The following is a 17,993-nucleotide window of genomic DNA, read 5'->3' as shown; positions in this document are numbered from 1 at the left end:
TGTGTAAATTGATGGCGCTATATAAGTACCTATAATAAATAAATAAAATTATACACGAGGGCTTTGGGTTGTTGAGGGTGGTTGGACTGTACCAGACTGACCATGCCCGGTCACCTCTGCGCAACTACACCTGTCCAAAAAGAACAAAAGACAAATAAGAGACAGCAATGTCAGCCTCTAAATATTGTATTTTTATTCTACTGTCACTACATGCTCTGTCAGTTTCTTTTTCATTGAATCTAAAAGAACATTATGCAACCAATTTAAGGAATGCTTAAACTAGAACAAAAAAAAAAAAAAAGACACCTCCTTTCAGTTGGCTACAATGCCAAAAACTGAAACCAGTAAATATAAACTGTGGTCAGGAAATACAAATAAAAGTAATATAGAAGGGACAAAACACATGGAGTAGAGAGAATATGCTGCTCACCCCGGTATATGCAACAGAGAAAGTTTCCCCCCGGTGGGGTTTTTAGGCAGCTCAAATTGACAAATTAGATGCAATTGGTGAAAAAAGTATTTATTCACATGTATCAAAAGGGACTGGGGAGTATAAATAGGATATGAGTTGCAGCATTACAAAGGGCATTCAAAATATATACAATAATCCTAACACGTTTCGACCTTAATGGTCTTCTTCAGAGTTTTTTTTGGTTGTGACGGTAGAAGAGTACGAAAAAAGTCCTGATGAGGCTTTACTGTCGTAGTCAAGGAGGTCCGGCTGGTTTCCCAAAGATCGCTCCAACCTCGGGGGGTCCCAAAATGTGCTATGTGGTCCCGTGTGACTCAATAGGGGGTCACCTGATGAGGGGCGACGCCCCAAACGTGGTAGGCGGAAAGGGAGGGGGAGAGAGATCACATGAAGGGAAAGATTGGCCTTGATAGACAAAAGGACTCTGTTGACCTCCAGGAGAAGCAACACATTTTCCCTTCTAAGGAGGGGGACTACGCTGTTACGCTCTTTGAATACCTGTGGTTTCTTTATATTGAACCTTGGTCTTCACTGGATCCTTTCTAACCTAAGGATTTACCTGCCTTTTGTCTATCAAGGCCAATCTTTCCCTTCATGTGATGTCTCTCCCCCTCCCTTTCCGCCTACCACGTTTGGGCGTCGCCCCTCATCAGGTGACCCCCTGTTGAGTCACACGGGACCACATAGCACATTTTGGACGCTCGCGCGGGAGCCCCGAGGTTGGAGCGATCTTTGGGAAACCAGCCGGACCTCCTTGACCACGACAGTAAAGCCTCATCAGGACTTTTTTCGTACTCTTCTACCGTCACAACCAAAAAACCTCTGAAGAAGACCATTAAGGTCGGACCACATAGCACATTTTGGACGCTCACGCGGGAGCCCCCGAGGTTGGAGCGATCTTTGGGAAACCAGCCGGACCTCCTTGACTACGACAGTAAAGCCTCATCAGGACTGTTTTCGTACTCTTCTACCGTCACAACCAAAAAACCTCTGAAGAAGCCCATTAAGGTCGAAACGCGTTAGGATTATTGTTTATACATGCAATATTCACTGTATCCAGCTGTGTAAATCATTTGTTGTGTACTGTAAATATTATATTAATTTTTAATGCCCTTTGTAATGCTGCAACTCATATCCTATTTCAGGGGTTGACAAATTTGCTTGGAATCTAGGAGCCAGCTAAAAAAAGTTAGGAGCCAGAAAACGCGCCCCGTCCCGACGAGCTTGCGCGCAGAAGCGAACACATACGTGAGCAGCGCCCGCATATGTAAACGGTGTTCAAACCACACATGTGAGGTATCGCCGCGATTGGTAGAGCGAGAGCAATAATTCTAGCCCTAGACCTCCTCTGTAACTCAAAACATGCAACCTGTAGAATTTTTTAAACATCGCCTATGGAGATTTTAAAGGGTAAAAGTTTGTCGCCATTCCACGAGCAGACATCATTTTGAAGCGTGACATGTTGGGTATCAATTTAGTCGGCGTAACATTATCTTTCCTAATATTAAAAAAAATGGGGATAACTTTACTGTTGTCTTATTTTTTAATTAAAAAAAGTGTAATTTGTTCCCAAAAAAGTGTGCTTGCAAGACCGCTGCGCAAATACGGCGTGACAGAAAGTATTGCAACGATCGCCATTTTATTCTCTAGGGTGTTAGGATAAAAAATATATATAATGTTTGGGGGTTCTAATTAGAAGGAAGAAGATGGCAGTGAAAATAGTGAAAAATGACATTAGAATTGCTGTTTAACTTGTAATGCTTAAAGCGGGAGTTCACCCATAAAACAATTTTTCCCCTTAGATGGATGCTCGTTTTGTCTAGGGGAATCGGCTAGTTGTTTTAAAATATGAGCCGTACTTACCGTTTTCGAGATGCATCTTCTCCGTCGCTTCCGGGTATGGGTCTTCGGGAGCGGGCGTTCCTTCTTGATTGACAGTCTTCCGAGAGGCTTCCGACGGTCGCATTCATCGCGTCACTAGTAGCCGAAAGAAGCCGAACGTCGGTGCGGCTCTATACTGCGCCTGCGCACCGACGTTCGGCTTCTTTCGGAAAATCGTGACGCGATGGATGCGACCGTCGGAAGCCTCTCGGAAGACTGTCAATCAAAATAGGAACGCCCAGTCCCGCAGCCCATACCCGGAAGCGGCGGAGAAGATGCATCTCGTAAACGGTAAGTACGGATCATATTTTAAAACAACTAGCCGATTCCCCTAGACAAAACGAGCATCCATCTAAGGGGAAAAAGTGTTATGTATGGGTGAACCCCCGCTTTAACTTGTAATACCAACGGCCACCACCAGATGGCGCTAGCTTACACATCTGGTGGTAATAACTTGTAATACCAACGGCTCACCACCAGATGGCGCCAGCTCACAAAATGTTTTATTTTTTTTGCCCCCCCCCCTCCAAGCCAAGTCGCCAGGACCCTATTTCTAGTCGCCATGGCGACCGGGATTTGTCGAGCCCTGTCCTATTTATACTCCCCAGTACCTTTTGATACATGTGAATAAATACTTTTTTTCACCAATCGCATCTAATTTGTCAATTTGAGCTGCCTAAAAACCCCACCGGGGAAACTTTCTCTGATACAAATAAAAGTAATAGCCGTATGCTATCGTTCCTGTCCACAAATAGGCAAAAAAAGAAGGAGTTTTCTTTCTGCTTAAAGAGCAGAAGAAATATAAAGATTTAGCGCAAATGTAGAAAAAAACTGCGTTTTTTGACACAGGAGTCTCCAGTCAAGAAGAGCCGTTTTACTCACTCGGGAAACGCGTGCGGGTTACCGCTTGTGTGGAGGGGCAAATGTCTATCCAAACTCAATTTGCTGGTAAAATGTATCTCGCACACCGGACACGAAAACGGACGGACGCCCGAGTGACTCATCCGATGCCTAAGAAGTTGAGACCTTTCCGTAAAACATTTCCCGCATTCTGAGCACGAATGCGGCTTTTCCCCGGTATGAGTTCTCTGGTGTGCGAGAAGATGGGCCTTTCCCGTAAAACACTTCCCACACTCCGTACAGGAGTATGGCTTCACCCCCGTGTGCGCCCTCTGGTGTACGATCAGAAAGGCTCTCTGGCTGAAACACTTTCCGCACTCCGTACACGAATACGGCTTCACGCCCGTGTGGGTCCTCTGGTGTATAGTCAGATGGTCCCTCCTGGCGAAACGTTTGCCGCACTCCGTGCACCCGTATGGCCTCTCTCCCGTGTGGGTTCTCTGATGTAAAGTAAGCTTGGTCTTTTTGGAAAAACATTTCCCGCATTCCGAACACGAGTACGGCTTCTCCCCGGTATGAATCCTCTGGTGTTCGACTAGACTCCCTTTCCAGCTAAAACATTTGCCGCAAATGGAACACGGGAACACTGGGCCCACTCTGTGATCTGGAAGGTGGGTTAGAGGAGGCGGCTGATTGGTTAGACTCATTCCGTGCGTGGAGGGGTGAGAGAATAGATCTGTACTGAGAAGTACGGGATGGTGATTCGAGGTAACGGGGTTTTTCTCCAGAGCCGCCGTCGTGATGCCATTACCATCGATTTCGTTTTCTGGAAAGAGGATATGGTGTTTCTTCGGGTTATAATCACTGCCTTGAACATCTGCAGTAAAGAGGGGTGGGAGAGGTAGGGTTGAAGTTATGATTAAGCACTGTATGACAGTGTGAAACGCGTCAGCTGTGTTTTTCTACCCTGTTTCTCCGAAAATAAGCCCTACCCCAAAAATAAGACCTAGCGTGAGTTTCTGGGATGAATATTGGTAAAAAGATGAGGGATGGACAGCCGCACTCCAAACCAAACAGGTTGTCTTTATTCAAATCAACAGCCAAAACACAGCAGATCACAGCAATAGGAACAGGAGAATACGACGTTTCGCACTGGCTTCAGTGCTTATTCATGGCTGTGCGGCTGTCCATCCCTCATCTTTTTACCAATATTTGCCTTAGTGCATTGCCTGCACCTTTGGAGTCCTATATTTTTGAAACGACCCTACAATAGACCTACCTTGAGCGGTGATCTTCTCTCTCGAGTTTCTGGGATGGCTGCAATATAAGCCCTACCCCCAAAAAATAAGCCCTAGTTAAAGTCCTTGTAAAAACATGTAATCCGTTCTGTAAAAAGATTATATAATGTGCAGTGTGTCTCCCTTTTGTAACTTTATTGTGGAAAATACCTTATTTACAGCACTGCTGAGTGCTCACGTGACGCGCCGGAGCTCTTCTCCTCTCCTCCCGCCTGATGTCAGCTGTTTTTTTTTTTAAATAAAACTTTATTAACCACTTAAGGACCGGACCAATATGCAGCCTAAAGACCCAAGGTGTTTTTACAGTTCGGGACTGCGTCGCTTTAACAGACAATTGCGCGGTCGTGCGACGTGGCTCCCAAACAAAATTGGCGTCCTTTTTTCCCCCACAAATAGAGCTTTCTTTTGGTGGTATTTGATCACATCTGCGGTTTTTAGTTTTTGCGCTATAAACAAAAATAGAGCGACAATTTTGAAAAAAATGCAATATTTTTTACTTTTTGCTATAATAAATATCCCCCAAAAACATATATAAAAACATTTTTTTCCCTCAGTTTAGGCCGATACGTATTCTTCGACCTATTTTTAGTAAAAACAATCGCAATAAGCGTTTATCGATTGGTTTGCGCAAAATTTATAGCGTTTACAAAATAGGGGATAGTTTTATTGCATTTTTATTATTTTTTTTTTTTTACTACTAATGTCGGCGATCAGCGTTTTTTTCCGTGACTGCGACATTATGGCGGACACTTCGGACAATTTTGACACATTTTTGGGACCATTGTCATTTTCACAGCAAAAAATGCATTTAAATTGCATTCTTTATTGTGAAAATGACAGTTGCAGTTTGGGAGTTAACCACAGGGGGCGCTGTAGGAGTTAGGGATCACCTAGTGTGTGTTTACAACTGTAGGGGGGTGTGGCTGTAGGTCTGACGTCATCGATCGTGTCTTCCCTATAAAGGGAATGACGCGATCGATGCGCCGCCATAGTGAAGCACGGGGAAGCCGTGTTTACATACGGCTCTCCCCGTTCTTCAGCTCCGGGGAGCGATCGCGACGGAGCGGCTATAAACAAATAGCCGCGCCGTGGTCCCGGATCGCTCCCCGAGCGAACCCGACCGCCGCCCGATCGGACCCCCGACCCGCTAATAGGCAAGGACGTACATTAATGCCCATGTGCCTGTACGTGCCATATTGTGGACGTACATTTACATGCGGAGGTCGGGAAGTGGTTAAGCCCCTACCCACTGCAGTACTTAGAGTGGGGCTGACGTCATTGGGGATCTTGGCCCCTCCCTCTGCAGTATTTGGAGTAGGAAAGAAGAGCTCCAGCGGGTCACGTGAGCGGCACTGTAAGTAAGGTATTTTCCACAATAATGTTACACAAGGAGACACACTGCACATATTATCTTTTACATCATTACATCATTTTATGAGGTCTTTAAACAAAGGTTTATTTTTGGGATTACAGAATTTCACAATGCTGACTCCAGAGCTGACAGGGGGAGAAACTTTTTTGTACATACCATAAATAAATAAATAAATAAGACATCCCCTGAAAATAAGCCCTAGTGTGTTTTTTGTAGCCAGAATTAATATAAGACCAGGTCTTAATTTCGGGGAAACACGGGTAATCTCTGCTGTGACATGTCAGTTTTGTAGGGGTGCAACGGATCATCACAGATTCGTGATCGGATCGGCACACCACGCGATCCGTGGAGCGCTCCGGAGCTTCGGCCATAGGAAAGTCCCCGGCTTAGGCCTAGCATCCGGAGTGGCGGCCATCTTGCTCCACCCCCGTGTGCTTGTCAGAGCACAGCGTTACACGCCTCCCCGCCTCAGCGCGCTCACTACAGACCCGGGAACTGCCTGCAGACATGTGGAGACAGCGTCGGTAAGCTCTGCACCTGCAGGTAGGAGCTACACCATCACCTGGGGAGCATGTCTGTACACCGGGGTGAAGGGGGGTGACACCAGGGTGGAGGGGGGTGACACCAGGGTGGAGGGGGGTGACACCAGGGTGGAGGGGGTGACACCAGGGTGGAGGGGGTGACACCAGGGTGGAGGAGGGTGGATAGTGATTAGGTGGGTGTAACAAGATTTTTTTTTTTTTGCTGATCCGTAAATGATCCGATCCGTGACTCCTGATCCGAGGATCGATCCGATCCGTGATTTTTTTGATCCGTAGCACCCCTACAGTTTTGTGACCTATTTTATTAAAAAGGAGCGCTTTTTTGGAGTGTGGCTGTCCTAGTCTTCCTCATCAATTTTTGGTAGGGTTGAAGTACTGTTAAACGCAAGCTCATTCACATGAAAAGCGTTATAACAGTCTAAAAAGACTAAAAACATATTCAAAAACAAAAAGGTTGGGGGTAATATTTTCCTATCCACAATCCCCTATCAGAGTACGACTACTATTACTTAGGCCCCTTTCACATTGGGGCGGGAGCCGCGGTATAGCGCCGCTAAAAATAGCGGCGCTATACCGCCGGGATTGCCGCGGGAATCAGCCGCTAGCGGTACGGTATTAACCCCCGCTAGCGGCCGATAAAGGGTTAATACCGCCTCGGTATTGCCGCGGTCTCCCATTGTTTTAAACGGGAAGGAGCGGTATACATGCCGCTCCTCTCACCGCTCCAAAGATGCCGCTGACAGGAGATTTGTTTCTCTCCCGCCAGCGCATCGCCTCAGTGTGAAAGCCCTCGGGCTTTCACATTGAGTAGGCAGTGAAGGAGTTTTTCAGGCGGTATTTAGGCGCTATTTTTAGCGCTGTACCGCCTGAAAAACTCCTCAGTGTGAAAGGGGTCTTAGGGACCTCTCTGTGTAGGGATATGAAGGCCCCTCCTACTGCACTCTCTTGAAGCCATGGGACCTCTCTTTGTAGGGACATGAAGGTACCTCATTGGCCCTCCATGTGTAGGGAGATGAAGGCCCCTCCTACTGCACTCTCTTGAAGCCATTGGCCCTCCATGTGTAGGGATATGAAGGTACCTCATTGGCCCTCCATGTGTAGGGATATGAAGGCCCCTTCTAGGACATGAAGGTACCTCATTGGCCCTCCATGTGTAGGGATATGAAGGCCCCTCCTACTGCACTCTCTTGAAGCCATGGGACCTCTCTTTGTAGGGACATGAAGGTACCTCATTGGCCCTCCATGTGTAGGGATATGAAGGCCCCTTCTAGGACATGAAGGTACCTCATTGGCCCTCCATGTGTAGGGATATGAAGGCCCCTCCTACTGCACTCTCTTGAAGCCATGGGACCTCTCTGTGTAGGAACATGAAGGTACCTCATTGGCCCTCCATGTGTAGGGACATGAAGGCACCTCATTGGACCTCTCTGTGTAGGGACATGAAGGCACCTCATTGGACCTCTCTGTGTAAGGACATAAAGGCACCTCATTGGACCTCTCTGTGTAAGGACATAAAGGCACCTCATTGGACCTCTCTGTGTAAGGACATAAAGGCACCTCATTGGACCTCTCTGTGTAAGGACATAAAGGCACCTCATTGGACCTCTCTGTGTAAGGACATAAAGGCACCTCATTGGACCTCTCTGTGTAAGGACATAAAGGCACCTCATTGGACCTCTCTGTGTAAGGCCATAAAGGCACCTCATTGGACCTCTCTGTGTAGGGACACGAAGGCACCAACTGATGCACTCTCTTGAAACCATGGCTTATCATCATCCTAACTGAAAATAATTGCGTTGTTTTACAACTAGGAGAAACCTAAATTTGAGGAAATGGTAATTCTTTTGGATACATGGCAGAGAACCACGAAGGGAACCGACATTATTAGAAGTTGGAAATAGTTTTCATAGATGCTGTACAAGATTTAAAAAAACAAATCATTCAGCATTATCGATGTATGGCTCACCTGTGCTAATATTTATAGGCATTTCATCCTCTTCAATCTTCACACATATTACTTCATCGTCCGCCGCGCTGACATTTATAGCAATTGTTCTGGTCTCTGTGAATAAAGATGAGAGTGAAGCCCCCTGTACTGAGATGTATGAGAGACCCCAGAAAAAGAGAGCGTGCGTGGTAACCCCCAGCTCAGCTGATCCCCCCCACTCAGTAGTAACCCCCAGCTCAGCTGATCCCCCACTCAGTAGTAACCCCCAGCTCTGCTGATCCTCTGGTTTTCTGATCCTCCTGGTCACGTCTCTTGGATGGTAACACACAATGGGCTAGATTCACATAGATTAGCGGATCTTTAGATCCGCGTAATCTATGTGATTTCCGATCCGCCGGTGCACTTTTGCGAGGCTAGTGCAGTATTCACAAAGCACTTACCTCCAAACTTGCGCCGGCGGATCGTAACTCCCCCGGCGGAATTCAAATTCCGCGGCTAGGGGGAGTGTACAATTTAAATCAGGCGCGTTCCCGCGCCGATTTAACTGCGCATGCGGCGATATTTCCCAGTGCGCATGCTCCAAATGACGTCGCTAGGACGTCATTGTTTTCAGCGGCAACGTAAATTCCGGCCATCCGTATTCCCGACCGACTTACGCAAACGACGTAAAAATTTGAAACTCGGCGCGGGAACGACGGCCATACTTAACATTAGCTACCCCTCATATAGCAGGGGTAACTATCCGCCGGAAAAAGCCGAACGCAAACGACGTAAAAAAAAGCGCTCGTTTCTGAATCGGCGTATCTCCTCATTTGCATATTCGTTGCGAGTAAAACACGAAACGCCACCTAGCGGACAGCGGAAGATTGCAGCCTAAGATCCGACGGTGTAAGTCACATACACCAGTCGGATCTAAGGGAGATCTATGCATAACTGATTCTTATGAATCAGTCGCATAGATCCGACCGTCGGATCTCAGAGATACGACGGCGTATCTCTTTGTGAATATGGCCCAATGACATGATGTGAGGAGGAGAGCCAAAGTCTAATGCCCCATACAGACTACCATTTTTCACGACGAGAAAAATAAAAATTTTAAATTTGGTCGTGAAAAACGGTCGTGTGTATGCTCCAGAGCATTTTTCTTGACGAGAAAAATGTTTGGATTTTTTTTTTTTAGAACCTGCTCAATTTTTTTTCTCGTCGTTTTTTTTCACGTTGTCAAAAAACGGTCGTGTGGAAGCTTTAAGGAGGGGGGGGGGGGGGAAACGTGCATGCTCAGAAGCAAGCTTAAGTTATGAGACGGGGAAATTGGCAAAAGCAGCCCAAAGGGTGGCGCCATTCTAATGGAACTTCCCCCTTTATAGTGCTGTCGTACGTGTTTTGTACGTCACCGCGCATTTTTTTTTCACGAACGCGTGTATGCAAGGCAGGCTTGAGAGGAATCACGACAAAGAGGAGATTGTTGTAGTGACTGAACAAGGAGGATCTGGGACTCTTCTCTGGATTGAGATTGCATTCACACCCGAGGGACGCAACGCGTTTGGCACCTAAGTAGCTTATTTGTCTTTTTTGGCACTGAGTCAAGTGCGTTTTTGCAGTTTTTTGTTTGGGGTGCCTTTAAAAAATAATAAATTGTTGTAGTGACTGAACAAGGAGAATCTGAGACTCTTCTCTGAATTGAGATTGCATTCACACCTGAGGGACGCAACGCGTTTGGCTCCAAAGTAGCTTATTTGTCTTTTTTTGTCACTGAGTCAAGTGCGTTTTTGCAGGTTTGGGGTGCCTTTAAAAAATAAGAAATTGTTGTAGTGACTGAACAAGGAGAATCTGGGACTCTTCTCTGGATTTTGAGCTTTTTACTCACCTGGGCCGATCTCTGGAGGGATTTCCACCACCTTACATGACTCGTCTCTCACATATACCTCTTCTACTTCTTTTCTAGCTTCTGTTCTACTGTCAATCTGGCGTGCATCCAGTGAAACCTATACAAGAATGAGAAACATTCCTTCACTTGTTGTCCTATCACCATCAAACATAAAAGCAAAAAAAATGCTTCTGTACTAATCAGAGGTAAAGAGATTCTATACTGGGAATACAGAAAGAAACCAAGCTTGACTAGACTGGATGGTGAAGATATTTTAACCACTTAAGGACCGGACCAATATGCAGCTAAATGACCCAAGGGGTTTTTACAATTCGGCACTGCGTCGCTTTAACAGACAATTGCGCGGTCGTGCGACGTGGCTCCCAAACAAAATTGGCGTCCTTTTTTCCCCACAAATAGAGCTTTCTCTTGGTGGTATTTGATCACCTCTGCGTTTTTTATTTTTTGTGCTATAAACAAAAATAGAGCGACAATTTTGAAAAAAAATGCAATATTTTTTACTTTTTGCTATAATAAATATCCCCCAAAAACATATATAAACTCTACCTGATAATGATGAGGGATCTTGTGTTGTTCCCGAGTGGAATTCCAGGAATACGGAGGACGGGGACATCTGTCTGGGGGATTCCTGTTACTGGATCCATCTGTAGGAAACACACACTGACTGAATACATTGGCCCGGATTCACAGAGAGCAAGGCGCACATTATGCCGCCGTAGAGCAAACACCGTACGCTACGCCAACGTAGCGCGGAGAGGCAAGCATTGCATTCAGCAACCCAGCGTGGGTTTCGAAGGCGCACACCGGCGTAGGTGGAAGTGGGCGTGACTCCATGCAAATGAGGCGTGACCCCCATGCAAATGATGGGCCGAGCGCCAGACAGGTACGTATACACGAACTGCGCATGCGCCGTGACGTTGAAGCATGCACAGCACCCTGCGCCTGCTCACAACCACGCCGGCACAACTGCCTAAGCTACGCCGGATCACCACGTACGCCGTGAACATAACGTACGCCCAGCCAGACACACGTCCAACGCACAATACGCCGGCTTGTGTTCTCTGGTGCAAACCTGTGCATGTCTGCTGCCGGGTTGCACCTCATTTATGGGGAATAACTTTACGCCGGACGTACAACTTACGCGCATCTCCGGGCACACGCACATTCGTGACTTGTTCATTCCCTGACTTGTTCATTCCCCGACTTAGTTGGGGTAGGCGGTACACTTTGATGGGGGTGGGTCAGCCATGCCCTGTGACCTCTGGGAACCCGCCTTCTGACCTTTGGGGGAGGTCCCTGTTCCAATTCCTGAGTCCTAGCCATATTCTTCAATGGGAAACCCTAACCCCAACCCTAACCCCCTAACCCTAAGTATTTCCCTCATTTGCATGTTTGGATGGCTAATCAATGGGAGCGGCACCATGCACCCAGCCCAAATGTGCGCCCACCCTACGTCGGCGTGTGCAAGCTACGTCGGCGTGGTGTAGCCTGTTTTTAGGCGCATGTTGGTTCGTGGGTCTGCCGCACACATACGCCGGCGCACATTTGCACTTACGTCGGCGTAACGTGTTATTCGTCGGCGTAAGTGCTTTGTGAATCTGGGCCATTGTTTCTAATCGCTGGATTCAGGTACACGTGCCTAACGTTAGGCAGGCGTAGCGTATCTCATATGCGCTACGCCGCCGTAAGTTAGAGAGGCAAGTGCTGTATTCACAAAGCACTTGCGTCCTAAGTTACGGCGGCGTAGCCTAAATGTGCTGGCGTAAGCGCGCCTAATTCAAATTGTGAAGAGGTGGGCGTGTTTTATGTAAATAAAGCATGACCCCACGTAAATGACGTTTTTAACGAATGGCGCATGCGCCGTCTGTGGACGTATCCCAGTGCGCATGCTCCAAATTACGCCGCAAAGACTTATTGGTTTCGACGTGAACGTAAATTACGCCCAGCCCCATTCACGGACGACTTACGCAAAGGACGTAAAAATGTAAAAATGTTATGCGGTTCCGACGTCCATACTTAACATTGGCTAGGCCATCTTTTTGGTGGAATATCTTTAGGCCTAAAAACGCCTTACGTAAACGGGCCAGCGTACGTTCGTGAATAGGCGTATCTCGCTGATTTACGCATTCTAGGCGTAAATCAGCGTACACGCCCCTAGCGGCCGGCGTAAATAGACAGCTAAGATACGCCGGCGCCGGCGGTCGTATCTTAGCTACATTTAAGCGTATCTCAATTTGAGAATACACTTAAATATACGACGGTGCAGATTCCGAGTTACGACGGCGTATCTACTGATACGCCGGCCCAACTCTACCTGAATCTGGCTTTATGTCTTTATATCAGAGGGGATGTGCAGAGGGGCAATGCTTCAATTAACAACCACTCTTGCCTTGAAATGCCGAGGCCTGGAGTCCCACCATGGACACTTCCTGCATAAAGTTTGTATGCTCTCCCCATTTTGGTGCAGATTTCCTCCAGGCGGCCTGGTTTTCTCCTACAATCCAAAAACAAGTGAGTAGGTTATTGGAACCCATACAGATCTGGTTGTGTGTATGAGTATGGCAGTAACTTTAGTTGGAAATGTTGATACCATTGAGAAATAAAAATCTAATTGGATCCTTACAAGAAATGAAAGTCTCCTCTTACCCGGGGATGTGAGGGACGGCCGGTTCGCCATCGTGATGTCCTTGAACAGATCCATGTGTCCTCCTAAATAATCCCACTCCTCCATGGAGAAACAACCGGCTGCATCCTGACACCTAATGAGAACCTGATACACACAATGATACCGTCACCATCCAGACACATCCCTTGTCTGTTACTGGATAATGTCCCAGAATTCCCGGCACCGCTCACCTCTCCTGTCAGCAGCTCTATGATCTCACTGGTGACTTCCTGGACCTTCTTGTTCTTTCTCAGCGAGTTAGATGGAGGTTCTAGAACGGGGCTTCGAATCTTCGCCATATTGGAAGCAACCAAGCCTTCAGATAACTTGAAAGCTATATAATTCTACATTGAAAGCAAAATATAACAGCATTCAAACAAAACATTTCCAATGCATTCAATATAATACATTAACCATCCATTTCACCTTCTCCGGTCAGGTCTGTGTTTTATTAATAGAGATAAGAGGGATGTCATGTGACCTCCCAGAATCCTCCTCACCTCTCCGGTCAGCTCTGTGTTTTATTAATAGAGATAAGAGTGATGTCATGTGACCTCCCAGAATCCTCCTCACCTCTCCGGTCAGGTCTGTGTTTTATTAATAGAGATAAGAGGGATGTCATGTGACCTCCCAGAATCCTCCTCACCTCTCCGGTCAGCTCTGTGTTTTATTAATAGAGATAAGAGTGATGTCATGTGACCTCCCAGAATCCTCCTCACCTCTCCGGTCAGGTCTGTGTTTTATTAATAGAGATAAGAGTGATGTCATGTGACCTCCCAGAATCCTCCTCACCTCTCCAGTCAGCTCTGTGTTTTATTAATAGAGAGAGAGGGATGTCATGTGACCTCCCAGAATCCTCCTCACCTCTCCGGTCAGGTCTGTGTTTTATTTATAGAGATAAGAGTGATGTCATGTGACCTCCCAGAATCCTCCTCACCTCTCTGGTCAGGTCTGTGTCTTATTAATAGAGATAAGAGTGATGTCATGTGACCTCCCAGAATCCTCCTCACCTCTCCGGTCAGCAGGTAGATGATCTCCATGGTGAGGTTTAGTATCCTCTCTGTTGCGTGTTTCCTCTCGGTCTCCATCTTTAGCCAGGTGATTTATGCAGAAGTTTTTCCTTGTATTATTATTTTACCTTCAATCGAGTTGTGTTTTCTGTTCTATGAAATACAAAGGGGCAATACTAAAAAATAAATATGGACGCAAATATAAAAGCAAGTATCTTTTTCATCTATTTTTCAAAGGAGGCTTCAGGCAAGAAGGGTTGTACCGGCTCTGTACTGATGAGCAGAAATATGGCCATAAATCCACTCTGTAATAATCATTGTCTCTACAGAGATCCCAATACAGCAACCCCTCCCCCAGTGCAGAGCCTGCTGATCCCTGACTATAGGGGGACACCTGACCTGACCCACAATAGTACTGATCCTCCTTCTCTATCCAGTCCACACAGAGTACTGGGATCCCCTTCTCACATAATAAAAATACATCATTACCTCCTCCTCACGCATCCTCCAGCGTTACAACCCCGTCAGGAAGTGCTTGGACCTGAAAATATTTCAGCTAACAATTCCTCTGGCTCTGGGCTACAACAAAATGGCCGACAGCCTTTCTGCACGGAGACACTTCCTGTCCTCACATGGCAGATGTGCTTCTGATTATATATAAATATATATATTTACTGTAGTGGCTATTGGTTCTATCCTGCTAAAGGATATTTTTTTTAATAATAGTTTTTTTGCTTTTTTTTTTTATATATTCGGTTTTAATTGACCACATGGCAAATGCATACAATATAAACACACTATATATAATATATGTCTTTCTATCAATCTATCATTTTGTTTTCCTATATTTAATTTTAATTTAGTGGCTACTATTTCTGCCCCCCACAAGAGATTTTATTTATCTTATTTTATTTATTATTTAGCTATAAATAATTTTAATTTACCACATGGCAGACATTCTGATATATGTATATATATATAGTGTGTGTGTGTGTGTATATATATATACACACACACACATACAATACTCTCTCTCTCTCTCTCTCTATATATATATATATATATATATATATATATATATACATACACACACACACATACAATACTCTATATATATATATATACATATACACACACACACACACACACACACAATACTCATATATATATATATATATATATACACACACACACATACAATACTCTCTTTTTATATATATATATATATGAGTATTGTGTGTGTGTATATATATATATATATATATATATATATATATAGTATTGTATGTGTGTGTGTATATATATATATAGTATTGTATGTATATATATATATATATATATATATATATATATATATATATATATATATATAGTATTTTATGTGTGTGTATATATATATATATATATAGAGTATTGTATGTGTGTGTGTGTATATATATATAGAGAGAGATAGTATTGTATGTGTGTGTATATATATATATATATATATATATATATATATATATATATATATTAGTGTGTGTATCTCTCTCTCTCTCTCTAGCGGCGGTTTACCACGTGATCGCTCCGTCATTGGACGGAGTGATCACTTGTAAACAAACCGGCGTCATGTGATGTGCTTGTAAGACCGCTGCGCAAATACGGTGTGACAAAAAGTATTGCAATGACCGCCATTTTATTCTCTAGGGTGTTAGGGAAAAAAAACAATATATAATGTTTGGGTAATTTTCTAGCAAAAAAAACAGTTTTAAACTTGTAAACACAGAGTCTGAAAAACAGGCTTGGTCCTTAAAGCGGGAGTTCACCCGAATTTTTTTTTTTTAACATTAGATTTAGGCCCCTTTCACATTAGCGGACCGTTCGTCCGTTTATTACAAGTCCGTTTACGGACTTGTAATGCATCCCTATGGGATTGCGTCCGTTAGCGGATGGAGCATCCGCTAACGTCCGCAACCATCCGCGTCCGTCAGGATCCGGTTTTTCGGACGGAAGAAAACCCAATTTTTCTTCCGTTCGGCGGAACGGATGAAGACGGACAGACGGTCCGTCTTCATCCGATTCCCCATAGGGGAGAGCGGAGAAGAGACAGGGCGGTCTCTGCACAGTGTGCGGGGACCGCCCTGTCCGCCGACAGCTCAGCGGGGATTACGGAGGATCCCCGCTGAGCCGACGGACACACACGGAGCGGACACAAAAAGGGTCCGCTCCGTGTGAAAGGACCCTTAGGCTAATTACGGACGGCAGAAACGGGTATTTTTTTTTAAATCAATGCAGTACTTACCGTTGTAGAGATCAATGTTCTCCTGCCGCTTCCGGGTATGGTCTTCGGGACTGGGCATTCCTATTTGATTGACAGCCTTCCGACGGTCGCATACAGCGCGTCACCAGTTGCCGAAAGAAGCCGAACGTCGGTGCGGCTCTATACGGCGCCTGCGCACCGACGTTCGTCTACTTTCGGAAAATCGTGACACGCTGGATGCGACGGCTGGAAGGCTGTCAATCAAATAGGATCTTGATCTATCGATTTTAAAAAAAATACCCGTTTCTGCTCCTGTTAATTAGCCTAAATCTAATATTAAAAATTTGTATTTCTTTATCGTTACATCACGGGACACAGAGCGGCATTCATTACTATATGGGTTATATGGAGTACCTTCAGGTGTAGACACTGGCAATCTTCAAACAGGAAATGCCCCTCCCTATATAACCCCCTCCCATAGGAGGAGTACCTCAGTTTTTACGCCAGTGTCTTAGGTGTTAGTCATGGTTTAGCTTGCCTCCGCATCCTTGGGATTAGGTGAGCTACCGGTTCTGTCCAAAAAAGCCTGCGCGCTAAAGTGGTCAGTAACCGGACCCCAAACCCTTGGGGTATAGCCCATAATGCTTTCTTTTTAAGAGAGCTGGACCCTGGGCCCAGAACTTAGAAAACCTTTGGGGCGCCTAATGTTTTCTGTTTGCCAGGGTGCTGTATGGGCCCAGGACAGTGGATCCTTCATGGAAGAAGAAGGTTCCCAGGGCCTGAAGGTCTAGACATCCCCACGGAGATGGGGGAAGATTGGACCTCTTGCTTGGCAAAGTCCTGCGGCATGGAGCAGGTAAGTAAGGGGAAAAAACCTGCGGGGCTTGGCTCTTAGCAAGTTTTTTCTGGGAGGTCACAGGGGACATGCCTAAAGGTTATGCATTGCATCTGGCAAACCAGTCACATATCATGAAGATAGGATGGCTCTATATGTTATATTTCCCCATAAAAAGTGACCTCCCTGGTAGTGTTGCAAAAGCTGTGAGTGGGGCCTTTTATGTACAAGTGTATGTGTGTGTCAGAGAGCTATGCTTACCTGCAAGCCTCCAGGCGATGCTCTATCCAGTCCTCTCCCTCATGCCTGCAAGGCAGGCAAAACGCTGACCTCCTCGTGTGCTCCAGGCCTGCGGCTGCAGGAACAGAGAGGCCCTTCCTCCCAACCCCCCCCCCCCGTCGGCGGGCGCGCGCGCGGTGCGCGTGCACGTGTTATAGACGCATTTGGCGCCGTTTTAGCTGGGGGGGAAGGGCGGGTCAGTGGTTTAAAGGAAGGGGCGGCCCTTCCTTAGATGCCACAGCTCATTCATTTCTCTGGCTTAAGGGAGGAAGGACTGGAGTGAAGCACGGGGCGCTGAGGACACACAGTGGCCAGAAAGAATACTACAGTCTTCAGAAGATTGTGGTTTAGCCTAGGAATAGGCTGGTTTTCTTTTCCATCTCATAGTCTTTTCTTTGGCAATACTACTCAGGGGGATAGAATGTTTTTTCTTGCCTAGATTGAAAAAAAAAAAGAAAAAAAAAAAAAAAAAGAAGAAAAGTTTTTCTTTGAAAAAAAAAAAAAAAAAGAAGGTGTCATCTAGGGTAGAGGAAACATTTTTTATTCCCCAAACAGGTGTTTGGGCATTTAACTATTATAAGTCCCAGGTACCAATAAGTAGCAGGTGTACCTCGGTATTGTACCATGGCATCAAGAGCAGAGGGTACAAAAGGTGGGGATTCCCCCGCAGAATCTGAGGTCTCGGATAGAGCTATGCCGCTGCTTTCCCCACAGGGAGCCTTTG

General features: G+C 45.8%; 1 protein-coding gene across 2 annotated transcripts; it reads right to left on the bottom strand.

Moving 5' to 3' along the window:
* Nucleotides 1–2,989: 2,989 nt before the first annotated feature.
* LOC120909889 (oocyte zinc finger protein XlCOF7.1-like) lies at nt 2,990–14,512 on the bottom strand. Of its 2 annotated transcripts, XM_040321678.1 has the most exons (9): nt 14,406–14,512; nt 13,917–14,069; nt 13,098–13,250; nt 12,888–13,011; nt 12,631–12,735; nt 10,788–10,885; nt 10,221–10,338; nt 8,372–8,467; nt 2,990–4,070 (listed from the first exon to the last, which is right to left on the bottom strand). In XM_040321678.1, exons 2-9 carry the CDS (start codon nt 13,992–13,994, stop codon nt 3,232–3,234), a joined length of 1,611 nt encoding a protein of 536 aa, XP_040177612.1. In that variant the 5' UTR covers nt 13,995–14,069; nt 14,406–14,512; the 3' UTR covers nt 2,990–3,231. The 2 variants fall into 2 exon arrangements, with proteins under 2 accessions (XP_040177612.1, XP_040177614.1); XM_040321680.1 differs by lacking the exon at nt 14,406–14,512 and having other exon boundaries at nt 13,917–14,382.
* Between the last annotated feature and the right edge of the window lie 3,481 nt (nt 14,513–17,993).

This window comes from Rana temporaria, chromosome 8 (assembly GCF_905171775.1).
Source record: "Rana temporaria chromosome 8, aRanTem1.1, whole genome shotgun sequence".
In the NCBI taxonomy this organism is placed as follows: domain Eukaryota; kingdom Metazoa; phylum Chordata; class Amphibia; order Anura; family Ranidae; genus Rana; species Rana temporaria.
This window is presented reverse-complemented; position numbering and strand designations above follow the sequence as displayed.